Source organism: Ovis canadensis, chromosome 3 (assembly GCF_042477335.2).
Source record: "Ovis canadensis isolate MfBH-ARS-UI-01 breed Bighorn chromosome 3, ARS-UI_OviCan_v2, whole genome shotgun sequence".
NCBI lineage: Eukaryota > Metazoa > Chordata > Mammalia > Artiodactyla > Bovidae > Ovis > Ovis canadensis.
Genome location: NC_091247.1, coordinates 92,045,840 through 92,068,966, shown reverse-complemented (window position 1 = coordinate 92,068,966; position 23,127 = coordinate 92,045,840). Strand labels below are relative to the sequence as shown.

General features: G+C 37.9%; 1 protein-coding gene across 4 annotated transcripts in view; it reads right to left on the bottom strand.

Moving 5' to 3' along the window:
• Positions 1 to 23,127, bottom strand: part of MEMO1 (mediator of cell motility 1) — a 111,328-nt gene that overhangs the window by 57,114 nt on the left and 31,087 nt on the right. For all 4 annotated transcript variants that reach the window (XR_011255753.1, XM_069583627.1, XM_069583626.1 and 1 more), the window contains exon 3: positions 4,740 to 4,821. Coding sequence is in view for 3 of the 4 variants with exons in the window: in XM_069583627.1 (XP_069439728.1) it covers positions 4,740 to 4,821 (82 nt within the window). In the remaining variant the exon portion in view is untranslated. The remainder of the gene's footprint in view (positions 1 to 4,739; positions 4,822 to 23,127) is intronic.

Below are 23,127 nucleotides of genomic sequence, written 5' to 3'. Positions count from 1 at the left end.
TGATTTGACATACTGCCATGAATAACCTGCCACTTAATATTAACAAGGACTGCATATCTTTAGGAAATTAAATTAACTAGATAATTTATGAAGATTCACTATCTCATGATATACACTGGTAGGAGCTCTATAAGTATGCTTCACTATATACAACTTGGTCTTCTATGTAAATGTTTCTTGGCTTTCAAACTGGTTTTTATACTAAAGGTAATACATGTCCACAGTAAAAAAAAAAAAAAAAAGTCAAACAATGAAAAAAGGTACAGAATGAAAAGTAAAAGTATCCTTTATTCCATACTATTCCTACTAGATTAGCCACTAAGAAATCAAACTAACAGACTTTTCTGGTGGTCTAGTGGGTAAGACTCTATGCTGTCAATGTAGAATATGCCATGTGTGTAGCCAAACACTTTTTTTAAAAAAAATCAAACTCTATTGTAAATGTATGGTGGGAGCCTTCAATAGTCATTGTGTGTGCATGCATGCTAAGTCACTTCAATAGTGCCAGACTCTTTGCAACTATGGACTGTAGCCCACCAGGCTCCTCTGTCCATGGGATTCTCCAGGCAAGAATACTGGAGTGGGTTGCCATGCCCTCCTCCAGGGGATCTTTCTGACTCAGGGATCGAACCTGAGTCTCTTATGTCTCCTGTATTGGAGGCAGGTTCTATGCTTTACAGCAAAATATGGTTTCATCATACAAATTAAGCCCCTTCTACAATCACTGGCTTATATTTTTATATTCAGTAAGAGGTTTCTTAAGTGATGTATACCAATACAGCTCCATTTTAACGGTTGCTGAATTATTCAAAAATATTGCAAGATAAACAATTCTGGCATCAAAGTATCTGGCAGTCATGGCAGGAAGGCTTTTGGAACTCCTAGTTCATGAGATCATTTCAATATATATCCCTGGGCCACATACTGTCTCCTCTGCCTTAAGGAACCTGTAGTTCTGTTTCAATCAAAGGATAAGGATATTTTTTACTCAAATGTTTTTAATCCTTCTCCCAAATGCGCCTGCTTATATGTCATACAGATTAGAATTCTTTATGACTGATCAACAGTTCGTTTATGGGTCAATATTTATTCTTCTAATAATGTCAATAATAAATGACATTATTCTATTTAATCTACATCAAGATAAAAAGGACCTACTGTTTAAGCATTTTTGAAAGTGTGCTACTTAGGTTCTGGGTTTGTTTTTTTAAGGTTCCCCTTGTATGATTTATTCTTATGAAGGCACAATCTAAGAAAAGGTGGTCCCAGAGAGCTAGAATTTATAACATTTTAAAAATACGTTTCTTATTTTAAATAAATACAGAAATGTTAAAATTTTAAGTTGTCTAATTACTATATAAGTATGTTCTTACAAAGACCTTTCTGTGCCTGTGTCATGTCCAACTCTGTGACCCCACAGACTTTAGCCATACCCAGGCTCTTCTGTCTGTTAGATTTTTCCAGCAAGAATACTGAAGCAAGTTGCCATTTACTCCTCCAGGGGATCTTCCCAACCCAGGGATCAAACCCAAGTCTCCCGTGTCTCCTGCACTGGCAGGAGGATTCTTTGCAACTGAGCCACCTGGAAAGTTCTTGTGCCTATTCAACAATAAAATATTTGTTACTGCTTTTCTACCTTAAAAAAAAGAAAGGTAACTCTGGAAAAGTTGCCTCTGGAAACCATATAGTAAGATGAACTTAACTATATTTAAAGTTTTCATATATTAACAAAGTAGAAATTATTTATATATAAACTACAAAGTCACTATATGGCAGAAACATGCACACCAAAGCCAAAACTATTTTCAATATTCATTTTGAAACCTCAGGTAACTTAGAACTTTTTTACAAATCAAAGTATTTGTAACTCAGGCCCAAATATCTCATTTCCCAGGCTACTTCCAAAGATTTCAATTTAAAACTAACTACAAGAAGGCAACAAGCATAGCTAGTTTTTCATGAATAACTAACCTCATTTTAATTTTATGTTGCTTCAGTTCAGTTCCCACATTTAGAACAGGTTTTATCTAGGAAGTTAGTATACCATAATAGTCAAGTATCAGCATAGAAATGGGAATGACAATAGAACATATATTATGAGATACTATAAAAAGATGATTATTAATCTATCGTTTCTCACCCAACCAAGGATCTCACTTATACAAACTTCCCAGCTTATCCTTGCATCAATTTTTCTCTCCTGGATTGTGTCAACATTATAAACACTTTAATAACTCTCACTTTACATTGACACCATATTCCCATTGCCCTATTTCCTTGATTTATAGCAAAATTTCTCCAAAAAAAAACTGTCTATATTCACTGTCTTCATTTCCCTCCTTGATTCTTTCTTGAACCCACTCCAACTGTGCTTTCATCCCTACCACTCCACAGAAACTGTTCTTACTGAAATAACCAGCAATCTCCACAGTATCCAATTATCAATTATCAGTCTGCATCTTATTTGACCTACTGGCAGAATTTGACACACCTGATCTTCTCCTCCCTGACACATTTCCATCCTTTTACTTCCCAGAAACATCACTCACTCTTGGTTTTCCTCCTTCCTCCCTCGTCCTCCTTCAAAATCTCCTTTGCAGATATTCATCTTCATCCTGACCTCTAAATAAAGCTAGCTTGCCTAAGGGCTTAGTCTTTGAATTTCTCCTGTTTTACTCCCTAGGCAACTAAAGACTTTAAATGATAAGTTACACACTTAACTGTGTTAAGTGTGATATCCCAACATAGCCTAGCCCTTGTTCCCTGTACTGCAGATTCACATATTTAGCTGCCCATTTGAAATCCCCACTTGGATATCTAGTAGGCATCTCAACATTACCACAGGGAGAATAAAATGTTAGATTCTTTACACACACTTAAAATTTCACTCCCCACCTCTACCCTTCTTTTTCCTTTAATTAATATAAACACAATTCCATCCTTTCAATTTCGCAAGCCAGAACTTATGTCATCCATTACTTTTTCTTCTATTTTATTAGCCTCAAAAATACCCAGAATATACTGTTTCTCATCACCTCTGCCACTAGAACTCCCAATCAAAGCCGTTACGTCATCTCTTTTCAGTACTAGAGTAATAAGCCTCCTAAACAGACTCCTCGCCTCCACAAAACAAAAAGTCTAGACCACAGCAAGAATAATCCCCTGCAAACCTAAGTCAGATGGTATTACTTTTCTGCTTAAAGCTTCTCCTTACTTGCCATATAACTTGGAATGAAAACCACAGCTTTCATGGTCTCCTACGAAGCCTCCCCATACTCAAGCCCCCACTGCCAATCTCAGCCACTGCTCTTCCACACACACATGCCTCTCCAGCTACGCGGGCCTTGCCTTTCCTCAAACACACTAAGCGTATTCTGCCCCAGAGCCTCTGTCCTTGCTGCTTCTCAACCTGAACGCTCTTTCCTGGGTATCTGCACAACTCCTCTCTCACATCACTTAGGCTCAATTGCTACTTAACAGGGAGAGTTTTTCTTATTATTCTATATAAACTAGCAACTCCCAACCCATGCTGTCACTCTCAATCCTTTTATCTGCTTTATTTTTCTTAGTGCCCAACAGCACTCGACACAGCATCATTATTTACTGTCTGCATTCCCCAAATACTAAAAGGCAAGCACTATGAGTGGTGATTTCAATTTATTCAAAGAGCAGCACAAAGAAGAGCATCCAGTATTTAGCCTGATAGACATCTGCTGAGTGACAAAATAAGTAATAGCAAGTCATTATGCTAAAAGTTTTATAAAGATTAGCTCATTTAATCGTTAGAAAAACTATATGAAGGTAATATCATGATTCTAATTTTACCAATAAGACAAAGGCACAAGAGATTAAATAACTTGTATGTCACACAGTTGGTAAGCAGTGTAGTCAACTTCCTGAATCTTTTAAATGAGATCAACTTAGATCTCATTAACTAAATGTTTGGCACATAAAATAGGTAACATTTATATAATACTTATTATGTGCCCAACATTAATGTAAGTTCTTTATGTGTATTTACTTGTTTAATTCTCATAGTGTTTAATAAGTGGTTACTATTATTATTTTCACTATTAATTATTTATCAAGTTACCAACCTGAACTCGAGAAGTCACATAAAAGATGCTGCTGTGAGAGAAAAATAGCAGAAACGCCAACATTTACCAAATCAAAATTAACTGAATTCATACCATACAAACAGTTAACTGTGTTTGTTAGCTTGTAATTCTGAAAAAATCCTCTAACACAGACAACAGCTTGCCTTCTAATAGGCAATAGGCTGCCTTCATTTTAAAAAAATCTACCCATCCTCTAAAATCCTGGCTGCTAGTCCATATTGCACCACATTGTGTTTAATACACTTTTATTTGTAAGTCTAAAATTATGTGATTAAAGTCAATCTTTTTAATGTTTAAAATAGAACTTACTCATTTGTACCAAATACTACTGCAATCACCAAGCTTACCTAATGTTTAAACTGCTTCAACTAATGTTTAACTGTTTTAAAAGTCAGTTTTATTACCAAAAATAAAATTTGAAACTTCTGCATCTGAGAAAATAGCCAATTACTTTACCCTTGAGTTAAAGTGAAAGCCACAGCAATCATGAAATTTAGTGAATATAACTTCTTCGTTTCAACACAGCATTTGATTTTTAATTTTTAATTCAATCCATAGACATTCATCCTTTACTAAAAATCAACACATGAAAGATTCTGGGTAAAGACCCCTTAAACTTACGGTGCAATAATGGCTCTAGCAGGTCTTTTTGTAGACTGTACTTGTGAAAGCCAACCTTCTAGCTGGGCATTCAGCTGCGGTCCTATAAAAAGAGAAAGAGGTAAACTGGAGTGAGCAAAGCAATACAGTAACCATACATGACACAAAGTTCTCCCTGAGCTTATTTGGGACTAAAATAGCTTAATGGGCAGTGGATCATCGTTTTAGATGTTAATGTGTGAAACTTAACCAATTATAAAGTTTCCAGGAGCAAGCCGTATGATAAAGACAAGTACTGATTAAACAATATTTGCTTTAATCCATCTACTTATTTATTTACAATCACCTTCGTTCAAGACCACCACCACCTCCTCAAACCAAGGTACTGATCAAACAAAATAAAACAGCAAACAGAAAACAACAGTATATGAAAAGAAAATAACTGAATATTTCTGGAGCACCAAAACCTGCCTTAATCACTAAAATCACATCTATAGTGTGATCATTACAATACTCAATGATTGTTTCTGCCATCCACTCCAGCCCCTATTCCCATATTATATCAATAATCAGGAACTGCTGCTGCTAAGTTGCTTCAGTCGTGTCCAACTCTGTGCTACCCCAGAGACGGCAGCCCACCAGGCTCCCCCATCCCTGGGATTTTCCAGGCAAGAACACTGGAGTGGGTTGCCATTTCCTTCTCCAACGCATGAAAGTGAAAAGTGAAAGGGAAGTCGCTCAGTTGTGTCCAACTCTTAGCGACCCCATGGACTGTAGCCTACCAGGCTCCTCCATCCATGGGGTTTTCCAGGCAAGAGTACCAGAGTCGGGTGCCATTGCCTTATCCAAACCAGGAACTATACCACCTCAAAAATCTCAGGTTCAGGCATCCCACTCTCTTCACTTCCTATTATTCCAGTTCACTTCTAAAAGTCTGTTGGAGTCATTTTGCCAACTATTCTTCATCCTCTCTTCTCCACTTCTATATCTATCCTGAGATTTGATGATCCATCACTATAATCATTTCCTTGCCTGTGGCCTCCTCCTTTGCTCCTCTCTTCCTCCATCATAGTCAAATCATAGTTAAAAACCAGCATTCCACCTAACACAGCACCTCCACCTGAACAGCTGAATAAGACTGTAAAGAAACACAACCATAAGAACTTTGAAATTATGTTCATAAATTTCAGTAGACCCTTAGGAGACAAAGCCCAGAAATCATACCACAACGACTAGGGAATTTGCTCCTTCATCTTTAAGATAAAGAATTACTTCACATAGCTTCTCCTTTTATCTTAAACCGTCATCCCTTTCCCATTCCCAGCAGATGATCAACCTTTTCAATTTGTTAAGGAAAAACAAGCAGCAGCAGAATACCCAACCACCCTGGTTTGCTCAGGACTTCACCAGTTTTAGCACTGGAAGTCTGGTGTCCTGGGAACTCTCTCAGTCCCAGGCAAACCTGAATGTTAGTCACCCTAAACTCAGAAGAGAACTACCTCCTCCTCCTCTTTTCCTGCTCCTATCAAAAGAAAAACAAACTACTTCTGCACTGGGTCCCAATTTGTCTTCCTTTCTCAAAGACTCTGCTCTTCCAACTATCCTTTTCTCTGGCCCTAACTTGTCCCTTTGTATGAGATAATTATCATCGGCATGCAAATTTAAATTTTTTTAATTAAGAAAAAAGACAAGCTAAACAAGCCTCTAACCAGCAACTCCGGACCATCTTTCTCAAGGACCCAGTAGCCATCTCTTTGAAATGTGATCATCAAGGATAGGAGTCTAACTTCAGAGGGTCACCTAGCCCCAAGTTGCTAAATTACCTCCTGTCATAAAAATACATAAGTTTATTTGTCCTGGGATAAAGCAATTAGCTAATACATTACGGTCACCCTGATTACCAAGCGAATTTAGAATGAACTATGTGTGACAAATGTTGCTGTCAAGTCTTCTTTCTTGAGCACTACTTATTATTTATCCTAAGAATATGCATGTAATGGATTTTATCCGCTTAGCTGTATAAAAGGATAAGTGTTCTTTAGGTCTTTGCAATCTCTTAGACAGCTGGTGATGTGCATTGTATTCAAGCTTATTACTTGTCAAAAATAAAATTGTTTCCTTTCTCAGAATTGTTACGTTTATTGAAAAAGTTCTTAATTTAGATATGAATGTTCATAGCACTCATGTTTATTTATGTAAAACAAAAGCAAAATGAATTCAAAATATTCTTAAAATTTTCTTCATATTCACAATCTGATTTCTAAATTTCTTTTTAACTCAGTCATCAATGACCCTGCTTTTCCATAATATCATCCTCTGTACCATTTAAGGAAGTAGTGATGTGATATTTCTTTTTAAAATGCTCCTCTACTGCCTCAGAATTCTCGTTCAAGCAACGGACACACATTGTTCAAGTTGTGATGCTACACCTTTCCTGATGTTACCAAACCAAAAGGTATCACCAGAAAGTGCAACTAACAGGTTTCAGAAGACAACACAGACCTGTTCATCTCTTCCTTAAATGATATGTTACCTGAAACACCAATGGGTTGCATTATCTAGTCATACCAACAGGATTAATTATTGAGTTTGGGTATATGTAGGCAGTGATAACCATTTCACAACTGACAATGATTTAAAGATGCCACTGACTGCAAAACACATTTCAATTTCAGAAATATTAAAATATGGGGAAATCTATATCTTTAAATCAATGAAATATAGTAGCACTATGAAAACCACACTCTCCACAATATTCTGGTATTTTTATTTCAATGGATAACAGTAAAAAAAATCATCAAAGACTAGCTGTAACCAAAACTGTTTCTCAAAAGGCTTCCTGAACATAATCATCTCATTTAATTTAAAAAGGAACATTTCAGCAGTTCTCCGCAAATCCTTTCCCTCCTTACTGTTGTCTTACCTTGATCATATACTTAGAATTTATTGCTATGCTTTTTACAAAACTAAGTATCTTATTTTTAGATACATCTCAAGGGATGCTATTTGTTTTTATGTATCTATGACAAGACTCCTCACACAGAAAGTAACATGCCCTTGGGAACACAAGAACTGTCTGACTGAATCTGACCCCAAGCCCATCCAGAGCAGTACATAGCAAACCAAAAACACAGAAACAATCTTGTTGTAAAGAAAATTATTGTTCTCCTTGATATAAACCTCAAAGGGTCAGACTAAATCCAAATATCTTGGATTCCTTATTACCCACTAAAATTACAAACATAAGAATTTGTTTGTAATTTTTGCTAAACTCTGTAGTTCAGAATACAATTCATCAGGGCAAATAACTATCCAGTGAACAATCTTCAGTGCATACCATCCAACTCATATCTGGCTAAGTGGCTATCACTTAACCACATTCCTGCCCACTCATCTAGTCTTTCAAAAATTTTCATATGGTTAATACCAATTCCACTGGATTTCATACCTAAAAGGGATTTAAAATTTGAAGCATCACCGTGTACTCCTCCCTTGAGGTGATTTACAAAACCATAATCTGAAAAATGGGTTCAGCACTGATTCCTTTAACAGTCTATTAACTTGGAATCACTATTCTGAATCTATTTATAAACAAATTCCCTATCCTTATCAAATGCTGCCACTGAACTCCTTGAGAGTACCTGGTTATAGTGTCTGACCTCAACTCTCTTTAAACATCAACATATTGATTTATATCTGCTATTTCTTCATTATAAAAAAAAATATGGGGGAACACATATAAAGACAAGGGTAAAACAATAATCTTATAATTATAAAAGACACCAAAATTAATATTTTCCAACTTTCCTGCTAATCTTTAAAATGACAGACAATTCTGTAAACTGCTTTTATTTACATAACAATACATAAGTATTTTCCTATATTATGGACACTTTAACATTTTATAGTTAAATAAGATTTCTTTGTGTAAATGGATCACTGGTTTCCTTAAATATTACTCTAATATGTTTAGATTTTTTCCAAGTTTTTGTGCAATTATAAATAATTCTATAACACATATCTCTATTTTCATATTTTAAATAATCTCCTTTGGAGACTCTCAGAATGGAATTACCATGTAAATCAATGTGAATCTTTTTAAGATTTCAAAACATGTATTAAAATTGTTATCCAAAATTGCATCCCTTCATAATTACGCACCATGCATGAACAACACCTGTTTTACCATACCCTCACCTCATTTCTCTCATTTGATAAAAATCAAAATTTAATGCCTGACCTCAATTATATTTGGCATTTCAAAATAAATCATTGTATTTCTTCAAAGCAATTAAAATGACTAAAATATATATATATTGACTCTTAAGATACGTATTTTCTACTTAGACCATGGAATAGCAACATGGTGTTAATAATGGGTAACTTGTGACTGGCAGGAATACTGAAGGTTTAGCAAACAATTACTATCTATTGGCCTTTACAGTTGTTGCTGCTGTTCAGTCACCCAGTTGAGTCCAACTCTTTGCAACCCCATGGACTGCAGCAAGGCAGGCCTCCCTGTCCCTCACCATCTCCCAAAGTTTGCCCAAGTTCATGTTCATTGCATCGGTGATGCCGTCCAGCCATCTCATCCTCTGATGCCCTCTTCTCCTTCTGCCCTTGATCTTTCCCAGCATCAGGGGCTTTTCCAATTATTTGTCTGTGCACATCAGATGACCTAAACACTGGAGCTTCAGCTTCAGCATCAGTCGTTCCAGTAAATAATCAGGGTTGATCTCCCATAAGATTGACTGGTTTGATCTCCTTGCTGTCCAAGGGACTTTCAGGAATCTTCTCTAGCACCACGGCTCAAAGGTATCAATTCTTCAGTGCTCTGCCTTCTTTATGGTCCAGCTCTCACAACCGTACATGACCAGTGGGAAGACCATACCCTTCACTATACGGACCTTGGTCAGCAAAGTAATGTCTCTTGCTTTTCAAAATACTGTCTAGCTTTGTCATTGCTTTCCTGCCAAGAAGCAATCGTTTTCTGTTTTCAAGGCTGTAGTCACCATCCACAGAGATTTTAGAGCCCAAGAAAAGGAAATCTCACTACTTCTACCTTTTCCCCTTCCATTTGCCATGCAGTAATGGGGCTAGATGACATGATCTTAGTTTTTTAATACTTAGTCTTAAGCCAGCTCTTTCACTCTCCTCCTTCACCCTCATCAAGAGGCTCTTCAGTTCCTCTTTGCTTTCTGCAATTAAGAGTGGTATCATCCACATATCTTAGATTGTTGATGTTTCTCCTGCTTATCTTGATTCGGCTTGTAACTCACTCAGTTCAGCATTTCTCATTATGTGCTCGGTGTACAGGTTAAACAAACAGGGTGACAACAGACAGCCCTGTCATACTCCTTTCTTGATCTTGAACCAATTAGTTGTTCCATACAGAATTCTAACTGTTGCTTCTTTTTTTTTTTTTTTTTTAGTTTTTTATTTTTAAAATTTTAAAATCTTTAATTCTTACATGCGTTCCCAAACTAACTGTTGCTTCTTGATCCACATACAGGCTTCTCAGGAGACAGGTAAGATGGTCTGGTATTCCCAACTCTCTTAAGAGCTTTCCACAGTTTGTCATGATCCACACAAGGCTTTAGTGCAGTCAATGAAACAGAGATAGATGTTTTTCTGAAATTCCCTTGCCTTCTCTTTAACCCAGTGAATGTTAGCAATTTGATCTCTAGTTCTTCCGTCTCTAAACCCAGTTTGGACATCTGGAAGCCATTGGTTCGCGTAATGATGAATAGCCTAGCATGCAAGATTTATTAGCATGGGAGATGAGCACAATTGTTCGATGGTGAGCCATTCTTTGTTACTACCCTTCTTGGGAACTGGGATGAGGACTGACCTTTTCCCATTCTGCAGCCACTCCTGAGTCTTCCAGATTTGCTGACATAGTGAATGCAAAACCTCGATGGCATCATCTTTGGGGCTTTGAATGGTTCTGCTGGAATTTCATCACACCACTAGCTTTATTAACAGCAGTGCTTCTTAAGGCCCACTTGACTTCGCACTCCAGAATGTCCGGCTCTGAGTGACTAACCACACCATCGTAGTAATCCAGCTCATTAAGATCTTTTCTACACAATTCTTCCATGTATTCACTCTATCTCTTCTTGATCTCTTCAGCATATACTAGGTCTCCACCATTTTTACCCTTTATTGTGCCCAAGCTACCCATTACACCCAGTCACAAGTTATCCATTACTGAAGTTTATGAAACAACTACCATCTACTGGCCTTTACAGGAGACAGGTCAAATTCAAAACCAAGCCTATTATGTTGTATTATGCTTAAGTTTTTTTTTTTTTTTTTTAATGCTTAAGTTTTAAATCACTCACAGTCATAAATACTTTCACATTCTCCTGCCATTAAATCTTTTTAAGTAATGAGGTATTTTTTTTAACCTTTTAGTAACAATAATTCTTTCTCCTATAATAGTCAAAAAGTGGTCTACAGACCAGAATCATCCAATGTGTTTATTTTAAAGAGAGATCACTATGTCACCACAGTCTCTGGGGATGGTACCTACAGCTTTTAACAAGCTTTTAGCCAGCTCTGCAGTGACTGTGATACACACTATGCGGGACCACTGCCATAAAGCATTAATGCGTGCAAGAACACGCTGCATGAAGGAGTATATGAACGAACACAGCTAACATAACAGACCCTTGGTGACGAACTGTCTCCACTGCATAAATAAGTCACATAATCTATAAATTAGCAATATAAAAATGCATGAATGTTTGTCTCTAAACTACTTGAGGGTTTCCCTTGTAGCTCACTGAATCCATAAGTGATCCACTATTCCTTAAAATATACATGTTTATTTTTAATAGTGTTTCTAACCTCTCACTTCAATCAATGCCTCACCAGCTTTTCCACTCAAACAACCCTGATGACAAAGGAAAATAAATTCAAGATTCATAAAAACTGGATGATAAACAAACTCTAACATCTTCTTAGTCCAAAAATTTATGTGAATGTAATAAACTAAATGACAATACAATAGCCATAGTAATTTCAAAACTCCCATGCTCCTACCTGTGATTTAAATGGAGGCCCTAAGGAGATACACCACATTTACCCTCTAACACCAGGGTCAAGTGCTCTAATTAGGAAACATGAACCAGAATCATAAAAGGCAAGAAGCTAAAGTGGCACAAATGCTTAACATTGAGTCCACAATACTTCTTTAATGCATAAATAACCAGGACTTGTTATTTTCTCCCAACTGCAACTAAATTTTTTTTTTTTTAATGTTTCTTTGGGTTACAACCAACCAGTTACTACTACCCAATCTGGATAATTTGATACCAAATGCAAACACACAATTTATGGGAAAATAAAACGAATCTGCCTGAATGGAAAGAATCAGAAATAGGATAACTTTCCACACAAGGAAACAATTTTCAGGTAACTGCTCAAAATAAGTTTCTGATACCAACGGTCAAGATGGCAGAATAGGAGGACGTGAAGTTCTCATCTCCTAAAAGGTCAGGGCTTGGGCCTAAGCACCTGTGGTGGTGGTGGTGGTTGTTCAGTCACTCGGTCATGTTCGACTCTTTGCGATCCCATGGACTGCAGCAGGCCAGGCTTCCCTGTCCTTCACCATCTCCCTGGGCTTGCTCAAACTCATGTCCATTGAGTCAGTGATGCCATCCAACCATCTCATCCTCTGTTGCCCCCTTCTCCTCCTCCCTTCAATCTTTCCAAGCATCAGGGTCTTTCTAATGAGTTGGCTGTTTGCATCAGGTGGTCAAAGTATCTGAGCTTTAGCTTCAGCATCAGTCCTTCCAAAGAACACCCAGGACTGATCTTCTTTAGGATGGACTGGTTGGATCTCCTTGCAGTCCAAGGGACTCTCAAGAGTCTTCTCCAACACCACAGTTCAAAAGCATCTATTTTTTTGGCACTCAGCCTTCTTTCTGGTCCAAGGCCCTGTGGTAGGAGCACCAAGTCCAAGCTGCTGAACTTACAGAGTACTTCAACCCTAAGAAATATGAATCCATGTGAGCTCTTCCAAAGGTCCGCATCTCAGCACCAAGACCCAGTTCCACCGACTGCCTCCAAACTCCAGTGCTGGACACCTCAGGCCAAGCAATCATTAAGACAGGAACACAGCCCAACCCATCAACCAAAATGAGATGACAGAGAAATATGTTACAAATGAAGGAGCAAGCTAAAAACCTATAAGAACAAATAAAAGAAGAGGAAAGAGGCAACCTACCTGAAAAAGAATTCAGAGTAATATTAAGAAAGATGATCCATTAACTCAGAAATAGAATGGAGGCACAGATTGAGAAAATATAAGAAATGTTTACAAGGACCTAGAAGAAGTAAAGAACAAACAAATGGTGATGAAAAACACATTAACTGAACTGAAAAATACACTAGAAGGAATCAACAACAGAATAACTGAGGCGAAGAACAAATAAGTGAGCTGGAAAACAGAATGGTGGAAATAACTGTCAATGAGCAGAGTAATGAAAAAACAATGAAAAGAAATGAGGACGGTCTCAGAGACCTCTGGGACAACATTAAATGCACCAATCTTTGAATTATAGGGGTTTCAGAAGAAAAAGAGAGTCTGAGGAAATATTTGAAGAGATTATAGGTGGAAAACTTCCTTAATATGGGAAAGGATATCAGGCCAGAAAGAACTGGCAAGATATATTTAAAGTGATGAAAGTGAAAAACCTACCATCAAGATTACTCTACCCAGCAAGGATATCATTCAAATTCAATGGAGAAACTAAAAGCTTTACAGATATGCAAAAGTTAAAATAATTCAGCACCACCAAACCAGCTTTACAGCAAACGCTAAAGGAACTTCTCTAGGTGGGAAACACAAGAAAAAAGACCTATAATAACAAGCCCGAAACAATTAAGAAAATGGTAATAAGAACATACATATAATTATCTTCAATGTGAATAGATTAAATACTTCAAACAAAAAACATAGACTGGCTGAATGGATACAAAAGCAAGACCCATTATATGATGTCTACAAGACACCCACTTCAGATTTAGGGACATATACAGACTAACCGTGAGGGGGTGGAAAAAGATATTCCATGCAAATGGAACTCAAAAGAAAGCTGGAGTAGCAACAGTCAAATCAGGCAAAACAGACTTTAAAATAAAGACCATTAGTAATACAAGAGACAAGGAAGGACACGACATAATGATCAAGGGATCAATCTAGGGAGAAGGTGTAACAATTATAAACATTTATGCACCCAGCATAGGAGCACTTCAATACATAAGGCAAACACTAACAGTCATAAAAAAGGAAATCAACAGTAACACAGTAATAGTGGGGAACTTTAACACCCTTATTCATACCAAAGGACAGATCGTCCAGACAGAAAATACAAGCTTTAAATGACACATCAGACCAGATAAACATAATTGATATTTACAGGACATTCCATTTGAAAGCTGCAGAATATTGTTTCTTCTCCAGTGCACATGGAACATTCTTCAGGAGATCACATCTTCAGTCACAAATCAAGCCTTGGTAAATTTGAGAAAACTGAAACAGTTTTAAACATCTCTTCCAATCACAATTCTATGAGATTGGAAATTATAGGGAAAACAAAAATTGGAAGAACACAAACACGGGCAGGCTAAACAATATGTTACTAACTACCCAAGAGATCACTGAGGAAATCAAAGAGGAAATCAAAAACTACCTAGAGGGACCTCCCTGGTGGCTCAGTGGGTAAGAATCCATCTGCCAATGCAAGGGACACCTGCCTCAGAGAAATGAAGCCCATACACCACAACCACTGAGCCCAGACACTGCCTCTCCTGGAGCCTGTGAGCCCCAGGGCCTGCGTGCTGCAGCTGCTACGTGGGCTCTAACACATGCCTAGAGCCTGTGCTCCACAACAAGGGAAGCCTCCTCAACGAGAGGCCTGTGCACCGCAATGAAGAGTGGCCCCTGCTCGCCAAAACTATGCAAAGACCATTCGCAGCAACAAAGACCCAGCACAGTCAGCAAGAAAACAAATAAACAAAATAACTTTTTTAATCTTCCAATAAATGAAAGTCCAGGACCAGATGGCTTCACAGGTCAATTTTATCAAACACTTAGGGAAAAACTAATAACACCATCCATCTCAAACTCTTCTGAAACAAACAGCAGAGGAAAAACATTCCCAAACTCATTCTACAAGGCCATCATCACCTTAATACCAAAAGCAGGAAAAGATAATCACAAGAAAAAGAAAATTACAGACCAATATCACTGATGAACACAGTAAAATTCTCAACAAAATATTAACAAATTGAATTCCAAAACATGTTACAAAGGATTACATGATCAAGTGGAATTTATCGCAGGAACACAAGGATTCTTCAATATACACAAATCAATCAATATGATACTCCATATTAACAATTCTTGACCAGAGACACATTAATACATCTTTTGTTACCCAAATGTTATTGACCAGAGATGTATCAATACATTTTTAGAGACTGATACATTTAACATCACCATGCCAAGCTATCAGAGCTTAAAACTGACCAAAAGTTCATTATACAACTTATGATTGTTATTATCATTCACATTTTGTTTGTTCCCTTAGGTTTTGGTTCCAACCTTTTGTACATTATAACCGCAAGTTTATTACCATAAAATTTTCAAAACTGATGAATCACAAAATTTTGAGTGAAATGGTGAAAAACTAAAAGCATTTGCTCTAAGGTCAGGAATGAGACAAGGATGCCCACTCTCATCACTATTATTCAACCCAGTCTGGAAGTCCTAGCCATGCCAATCAAGGGGAAAAAAGAAAAAAAGGGAATCCAAAATGGAAAAGAGAGACTAAGACTGCCACTGTCTGCAGATGGCATGACATTCGTACTAAGAAAATCTTACAGATGCCACTAGAAGACTACTGGTGCTAACCGATGAATTTGGTAGAGTTGCAGGATACAACACTAATGCACAGAAATCTTTTCCATTCCTACAGACTAGCAATGAAAGATCAGAAAGAAAAATTAAGGAAATAATCCCCTTTATTTACCACTCCAATGAAGAGAATAAAATACCTCGGAATAAATGTTCCTAAGGAGCCAAAACACCGGTCCTCAGAAAACTATTAATAGAAGACACTGACAAAAGAGATCAAAGATGACACAGACAGTGAGATATACCACATTCTTGGATCTATTTTCATATTGCAAATGAAAATGACATGGAAAAACACTTAAACACTAAACCAAACAACAAATCACTGTTAAACCTAAAATAACATCTACATTACTAATCTAGGTTAAAATAAATAAACCCAAATTGTTGAGAATTGCTATTGGACCAATAAAATATGTATCAGAGGGTTGGGATACATATATATGGACCAATCTGACAATACTTCCCTGTTACCAAGAAGGGCCTTCCCCCTTTTACTTTACTTCCCTAGGTTTGATAGTTGTTGTTTAGTCGCTGGATCATATTTGAATCTTTTGTGACCCCATGGACTGTAGTCTGCCAGGTGCCTCTGTCTGTGGAATTTCCCAGGCAAGAAGATTAGAGTGGGTGGCCATTTTCTTCTCCAGGGGATCTTCCAACTCAGGGAACCTGTGTCTCCTGCATTGGCAGGTGGATTCTTTACCAGTGAGCCACCAGGGAAGCCTTCCTAGGTTTGATATCCATTACCAGATTTCTGGTAGATAGAATCAAAGAATAGAGAAACAATCTAGAAAAGAATGGTCCAGAAAAGAGAACATTAAACACTTTAGTAGTATTTTTTCAGTTTATTTTTACTGAAGTATAGTTGATTATTAATATCTTTCTTTTTATAATTTTTTCCCTGAAAATGCAACACCTTCAACAGTTTGTTTTTTCCTTTTTTTTTTAATTTGTCTATCAGGTACTTGAGTTATTGTCCACAGCAATCACGTACCAGACAATCTAGATAAGTCATTATTACTTTTTGAAGTAATTAATGATAATCTACCACAATTTTTGTTTTTGTACTTTTGCTGTGACATGTTTGAGGCCTCTTTCCTTTTTTTCACAATTGTTGGTACTGCGTGTGCCAGCTCATTGATTTAAAGACTGTTTCTGATTTTGCAACCATAAGATGCAAACAAAAAGAATTTCAGCAAGTTTTTCCTTGATAACTAGCCAAGAAAACATGCCTAATGTGAACAGAAATGGGCATGCCAGGTATCAGATAAGAAAAGACAAAGATAATTGGTCAGAAAAGCCATCAAAATAAAAGGCCTTCTAAGGAGTTCTGAGACTGATGATTTAGGGGTCAAACGAAGTTTGGAAACTAATGGACATGATTAAGCACGAAAGTTAAGGTACATGTGTGCATCCACTCTACCAAACACTTTCCATATCATTTGAACTGTTTTCATCAAACTGCCTAATACTGAAATAAATGTGTTAATCTAAAACCTGCCCAGATTGAAGAACACCTGGTTTAAACCCAAGTGGAATCTCTCCCATTCCCAGAAGATCAAACCAGAAAAGTTCTGAGAGCCTCACAGCCATGCTCAGGCATTAGCTCCTTTAAGAGGCCTTAGATAATGTCACTAGCACTTTCTTTTAAATTATAGCTGCCACAAAAACTCTATTAAAGAAATAAAAAATGCTCTTTCAAACCCCTCTACACTAAGCCAATTTGAAAGACATACAGATAACTACTCAACCAATCAATTCTATAAACCAACATTACCCAAATTTTGTCAGCAAAGTCAGAATACAGACCTTTGTGCCTAAATAAATTGGAAAGGGGTGAGTGAAAGAACGGATCACGACTAAACTTGGGAGGTAGAGGAATGACAGTACACTGCCAGTGACACAACTAAGACCAGGAATTTTGTTCCGAGATGAAGACTTTGACTTCAGACACACTGAAAGTTTTTGGAGACAATAAGGCAACCAGATAAAGATATCCAATTGGTAAAGAATAAGAGTCTTAACTGCAGAAAAAAAGGACAGAAACAGATTTTGCAGTCATCTAATTACGATGGCTAAGTATGAACGTGTACATATCAATGCTGACAACACAAACGTTAAAAAACTGAGTCTTAGAACAGAGGTATGAGTATGAAGCTGACCCAGCAAAAGTGGGCAAGGAGATCAGCACAAGACTAGGGGGAAATAAAGTACACAGAAAGCAAAGAGGTAAGATCTTCAGGAAGATTAGCAGACTCTAATCCAATAGTCTGTAATAAACAAGCATGATGAGAACCAAAAAATGCCAAGAAATATATTCGGTGACTCTGAGAAATTAGTAATCTTAGAACAATTACTTTCCAGTGCTTGGGAGTAAAACCTGCATATACAAGTAGTTACAGACAAGATAAATTACAAAAAGATGGAGTCATCAAATGAAAACACTCCAAGAACTGAAAGCAACTATCATTGCCTTCTTTTTCATCACCTCTAGTTCTCCTAATTTGAAGTCTCCAACACTTCAAATACATCCATTCACTCACTTTATGAAATATAACCTTAACCTATCGGCATTAGTAATCATATTTTTATACCTCTCAATAAACCAAGCCATCTATTAATGTCATGGGAAAGTCAACATTTGAGTATGCTTTTGGAATATTATCCAAAATAGATAGCAAAAATTTTTGGAAGATAAACAGTTTTAAGATTTTTTTCTACATATTCACATTTAAACATGTATTACAGGTTTACAATCCTGTAGCTAGTTCTACAGAAATTCAAGCCAACATTTCATGTTAAAAAGGAAAGTGATAATTAAAATTACTAACATTTAATATTGGTAACATAGCTTTCATCTAAGGACATAAAAGCAACGTTTAATCATCCATTAATGCTGACCAAACAGTCCTGCTTGCTCCAGGAGCATACAAGCATCAACATGTTTAAAATCTACCCTAATGACACATAAAATAGTTTAAAACATTTGTGATTAATATTTAAATAATGACAATAAATGGGAATATAACAACAAAAGTTATTTTGGATAAAATACTTCAGACTAAAAGTAAATCTTCTGAATGTGAACTTTAGTAACTGTCATTCAGAAAGTTAAGAAAAGGACGAGACCAAAATCTGCCTGCCAATGCAGGAGACATGGGTTTGATCCTTGGTCCAGGAGGATTTAACATGCCGCAGAGCAACTAAGCCCTTGCGCCCCAAGTACTGAAGCCCATTTAAATCATGCCTGCAAGCCACAACTACTGAGCCTGTGTGCCGCAACTACTGAAGCCCAGGCGTGCCTAGAGCTGTGCTCTGCGACAAGAAGCCACCACAACCAGAAGCCCACACACCGCAACGAAAAGGAGCCCCTGCTTCCTGCAACTGGAGAAAGCCCAAGCAAAGCAACAAAGATCCCATGCAGTCAAAAGAAATAAATAATACAGGCTTTAAAAAAAAAAGAGAAAACATTTGCTAAGTAGACTCCATGAACAAGGTAACAAATGCAACAAAAGTATACTGTTTTCATTTACTTTAGATACACTTGATGTTCACTTCAAAAAGAGGCAAGAAAAGAACTGCAAACAAGAAGAACAGGAAAAACCAGGGAGTTCCCTGGTGGTCCAGTGACTGAGACTCTGCACTCCCAAAGCAGGGGGCCTGGGTTCCATCCTTAGTCCAGGAGCTGATCCCCCACATGCCCCAACTAAGACCTGGAAGAGCCAAATAAATAAAGGAATATTTTTTAAAGATTAAAAAAGGAGGAGGACAGGAAAAACCAGAGCTTATAGTGTACTTACAACTGGAGATATCAAGGGGACATTTCATACAAAACAGGCATGATAAAGGACAGGAACAGTAAGGACCTAACAGAAGCATAAGAGATTAAGAAGAGGTGGCCAGAATACACAGAAGAACTATACAAAAAAGGTCTTTTTTTTTTTAATTGGAGACTAATTACTTTACGATATTGTAATGGTTTCTGCCATACACTGACATGAATCAGCCATGGGTGTACATGTGTTCCCCATCCTGAACCCTCCTCCTACCTCCCTCCCCACCGCATCCCTCAGGGTCATCCCAGTGCACCAGCCCTGAGCATCCTGTCTCATGCATCAAACCTGGACTGGTGATATATTTCACATATGGTAATATACATGTTTCAATGCTATTATCTCAAATCACCCCACCCTCACCTTCTCCCACCAAGCCCAAAAGTCTGTTCTTTACATCTGTGTCTCTTCTGTCTCACATATATGGTCATTGTTACCATCTTAATGACCCGGATAACCACAATGGTATGGTCACTCATCTACAGCCAGAATCCTAGAGTGTGAAGTCAAGTGGGCTTTAGGAAGCATGACTACAAACAAAGCTAGTGGAGGTGATGGCATTCCAGCTGAGCTATTTAAAAGCCTAAAAGATGGTGCTGTTAAAGTGCTGCGTTCAATAGGTCAGAAAATTTGGAAAATTCAGCAGTGTCCACAGGACTGGAAAAGGTCAGTTTTCATTCCAATGCCAAAGAATATTCAAGCTACCATACAACTGTACTCATTTCATATGAGGGTAAGATTATACTTAAAATCCTTCAAGCTAGGCTTCAGCAGTATGTGAACCAAGAACTTCTAGATGTACAAGCTGGGTTTAGAAAAGGCAGAGGAACCAAAGATCAAACTGCCAACATCTGTTGGATGATACAAAAGGCAAGGAAATTTCAGGAAAACATCTACTTCTGCTTCACTGACTACACTAAAGCCTTTGACTGTGCGAATCACAACACACTATGGAACATTCTTAAAGAGATGGAAATACCAGACCATCTTAACCTATCTCCTGAGAAGCCTGTATGTGAGTCAGGAAGCAGTAGTTGGAACTGGACATGGAACAACAGACTGGTTCCAAATTGAGAAAGGAGTATGACAAGGCTGTATATTGTCACCCTGTTTATTTAACTTCTATGGAGAGTACATCATGTCAAAGGCCAGCCTGGATGAATTACAAGCTGGAATCAAGATTGCTGGGAGAAATATCAACAACCTCAGATATGCAGATGATACCACTCTAATAAAAAGCCCCTTGATGAAGGTGAAAGAGAAGAGTGAAAAAGCTGGCTTAAAACTCAACATTCAAAAAACTAAGATTACGGTATCTGGGCCCATCACCTCATGGCAAACAGAAGGGGGAAAAGTAGAAACAGTGACAGATTTCATGTTCTTGGGTTCCAAAATCACTGCAGATGGTGACTGCAGCCATAAAGTTAAAAGACACTTGCTCCTTCGAAGAAAAGCTATGACAAACCTAGACAGTGTATTAAAAGGAAAAGGCATCACTTTGTCAACAAAGGTCTGTATAGTCAAAGCTATGGTTTTTCCAGAAGTCATGTACAGATGTGAGAGTTGGACCATAAAGAAGGCTGAGCACTGAAGAACTGATGTTTTTAAACCGTGGTGCTGGAGAAGACTCTTGAGAATCCCTTGGACTACAAGGAGATCAAATCAATTTTAAAGGAAATCAACTCTGAATATTCATTGGAAGGACTGATGCTGAAGCTGAAATTCCAATAATTTGGCCACACGATGCGAAGAGCAGACTCAGTGGAAAAAGACTCTGATGCTGGAAAAGACTGAGGGCAGAAGAAGGGAGCGACAGAGGAAGAGATGGCTGGACAGCACCATCCACTCAGTGGACATGAGTTTGAGCAAACTCCAGGAAGACAGTGAAGGACAGGGAAGCCTGGCATGCTGCAGTCCATGCGGTCCCAGAGAGTCAAACATGACTTAGCTACTGAACAACAGCACAATGTGACAGGCACAGTACTGCGTTCCTTAGAATGTTATTCTTGGTTAACTGTCATAGTAATCATATCACATAGTTATTATCTCTAGCTTACAAATAAATTTTAAAAACAAAGTTTCCCTGGGACCTTCTTGGTAGTCCAGTGGTTAAGACTCTGCGCTTCCACTGCAAGGGGCACGGGTTCAATCCCTGGTTGGAGAACTAAGATCCAACGTGCCACATGGCACGATCAAAAAAATATGTTTCCTCAAGTTCATACAGCTAATAAATGGCAATGTCAAGATCTTTCAGTCACACTGGTCTGTCTCTGAACGCCGCTGCACACTGCCAAATCTGAATGCAAGTGATCCAAGTGAGCCCTAGCTTTCCTACAGAGCTAAGCCTCAATTTCCTCTTCTGTAAAATGAAAAGGGTAAACTCAATTATGTCTGTAGTTCCACATTACTGTAACATACTAAGAGGTAGATATTTAGGCTGATGCTTACAGAAGATAATTATCAATGGCTCAGATGGTAAAACGTCTGCCTGCAATGCGGGAGACCCAGGTTCAACCCCTGGGTCAGGAAAATCCTCTGGAGAAGGAAATGGCAACCCACTCCAGTACTCATGCCTGGAAAATTCCATGGATGGAGAAGCCTGGTGGGCTACAATCCATGGGGTCGCAAAAAGTCGGACACGATTGAGCAACTTCACTTTCACTTTACTAGGTATAAATCCACACCATCACCTTTCATTCCATACTTTCCTCAAATGTTATATCAGAAACTAAGAAAGATCAAGGTAGGAATGACAGAACAGACATCGAGAAACTCTTTCCCAAAAGTGAGAAAATGAAGAAAATTAAGTAACACTGAAGACAACTTAATTACTCTTAAGAAATTATACCTTTCTTTTTTCATTTATTTTTAATTGGAGGATAACTGCTTTAGTTCCCCAACCAGGGACTGAACCCAAGCCACTACAGTGAAAACGCCTAACCACTCAACTGCCAAGGAATTCCCTACAAAGCCTCTTAAAGTAAAGTTTTGTGAAGTATGAATCTCAATGTATTTTCATCATTAAAAGAATCATCAGATGGCACTTATTAATTGATAACATTATTTAGAAGACTTTGCTACTTTACTTCAATTTTGTTTAGGAGAAGATCTGGGTTCCTTGGGAAAACAGGAAATGTAAAATTAAGCCTGGAACATCTTACACCAGATGTAGTGGTTAATTTAGTACATCACCTAGACTGAATTATGGGGTGCCAGACCTTTGGTCAAACATTATTCTGAGTGTGTCTGTGATGGTGTTTCTAGAAGAGATTAACATCTGAATCTGCAGACTGAGTGAAGCAGATGACCTTCCCTAATATGGGCGAGCCCCATCCAGTCAGTTGAAGGCCTTAACAGAACAGAAAGGCTGGCCCTTCCGCCGGAAGAGGGAATTCTACATCGAGCCTGCAGGTCTGGCTCCCCAGGTCTTGAGCTCACTGGACCCTCCACTGGAACTACACCCACCCCCCTTCCTAGGTCTCCAGCTTGCCTATTGCAGGCCTCGGGATTTGTCAGTCTCCAAAGCTGCGTGAACAAGTTCATTATAAGCAGTCTCTTTCTACAGATACAGAGATGGAGATAAAGACAGAGATATATCCTGGTATATTCTATTGGCTGTGTTTCTCTGAAGAACACAGACTAACACACC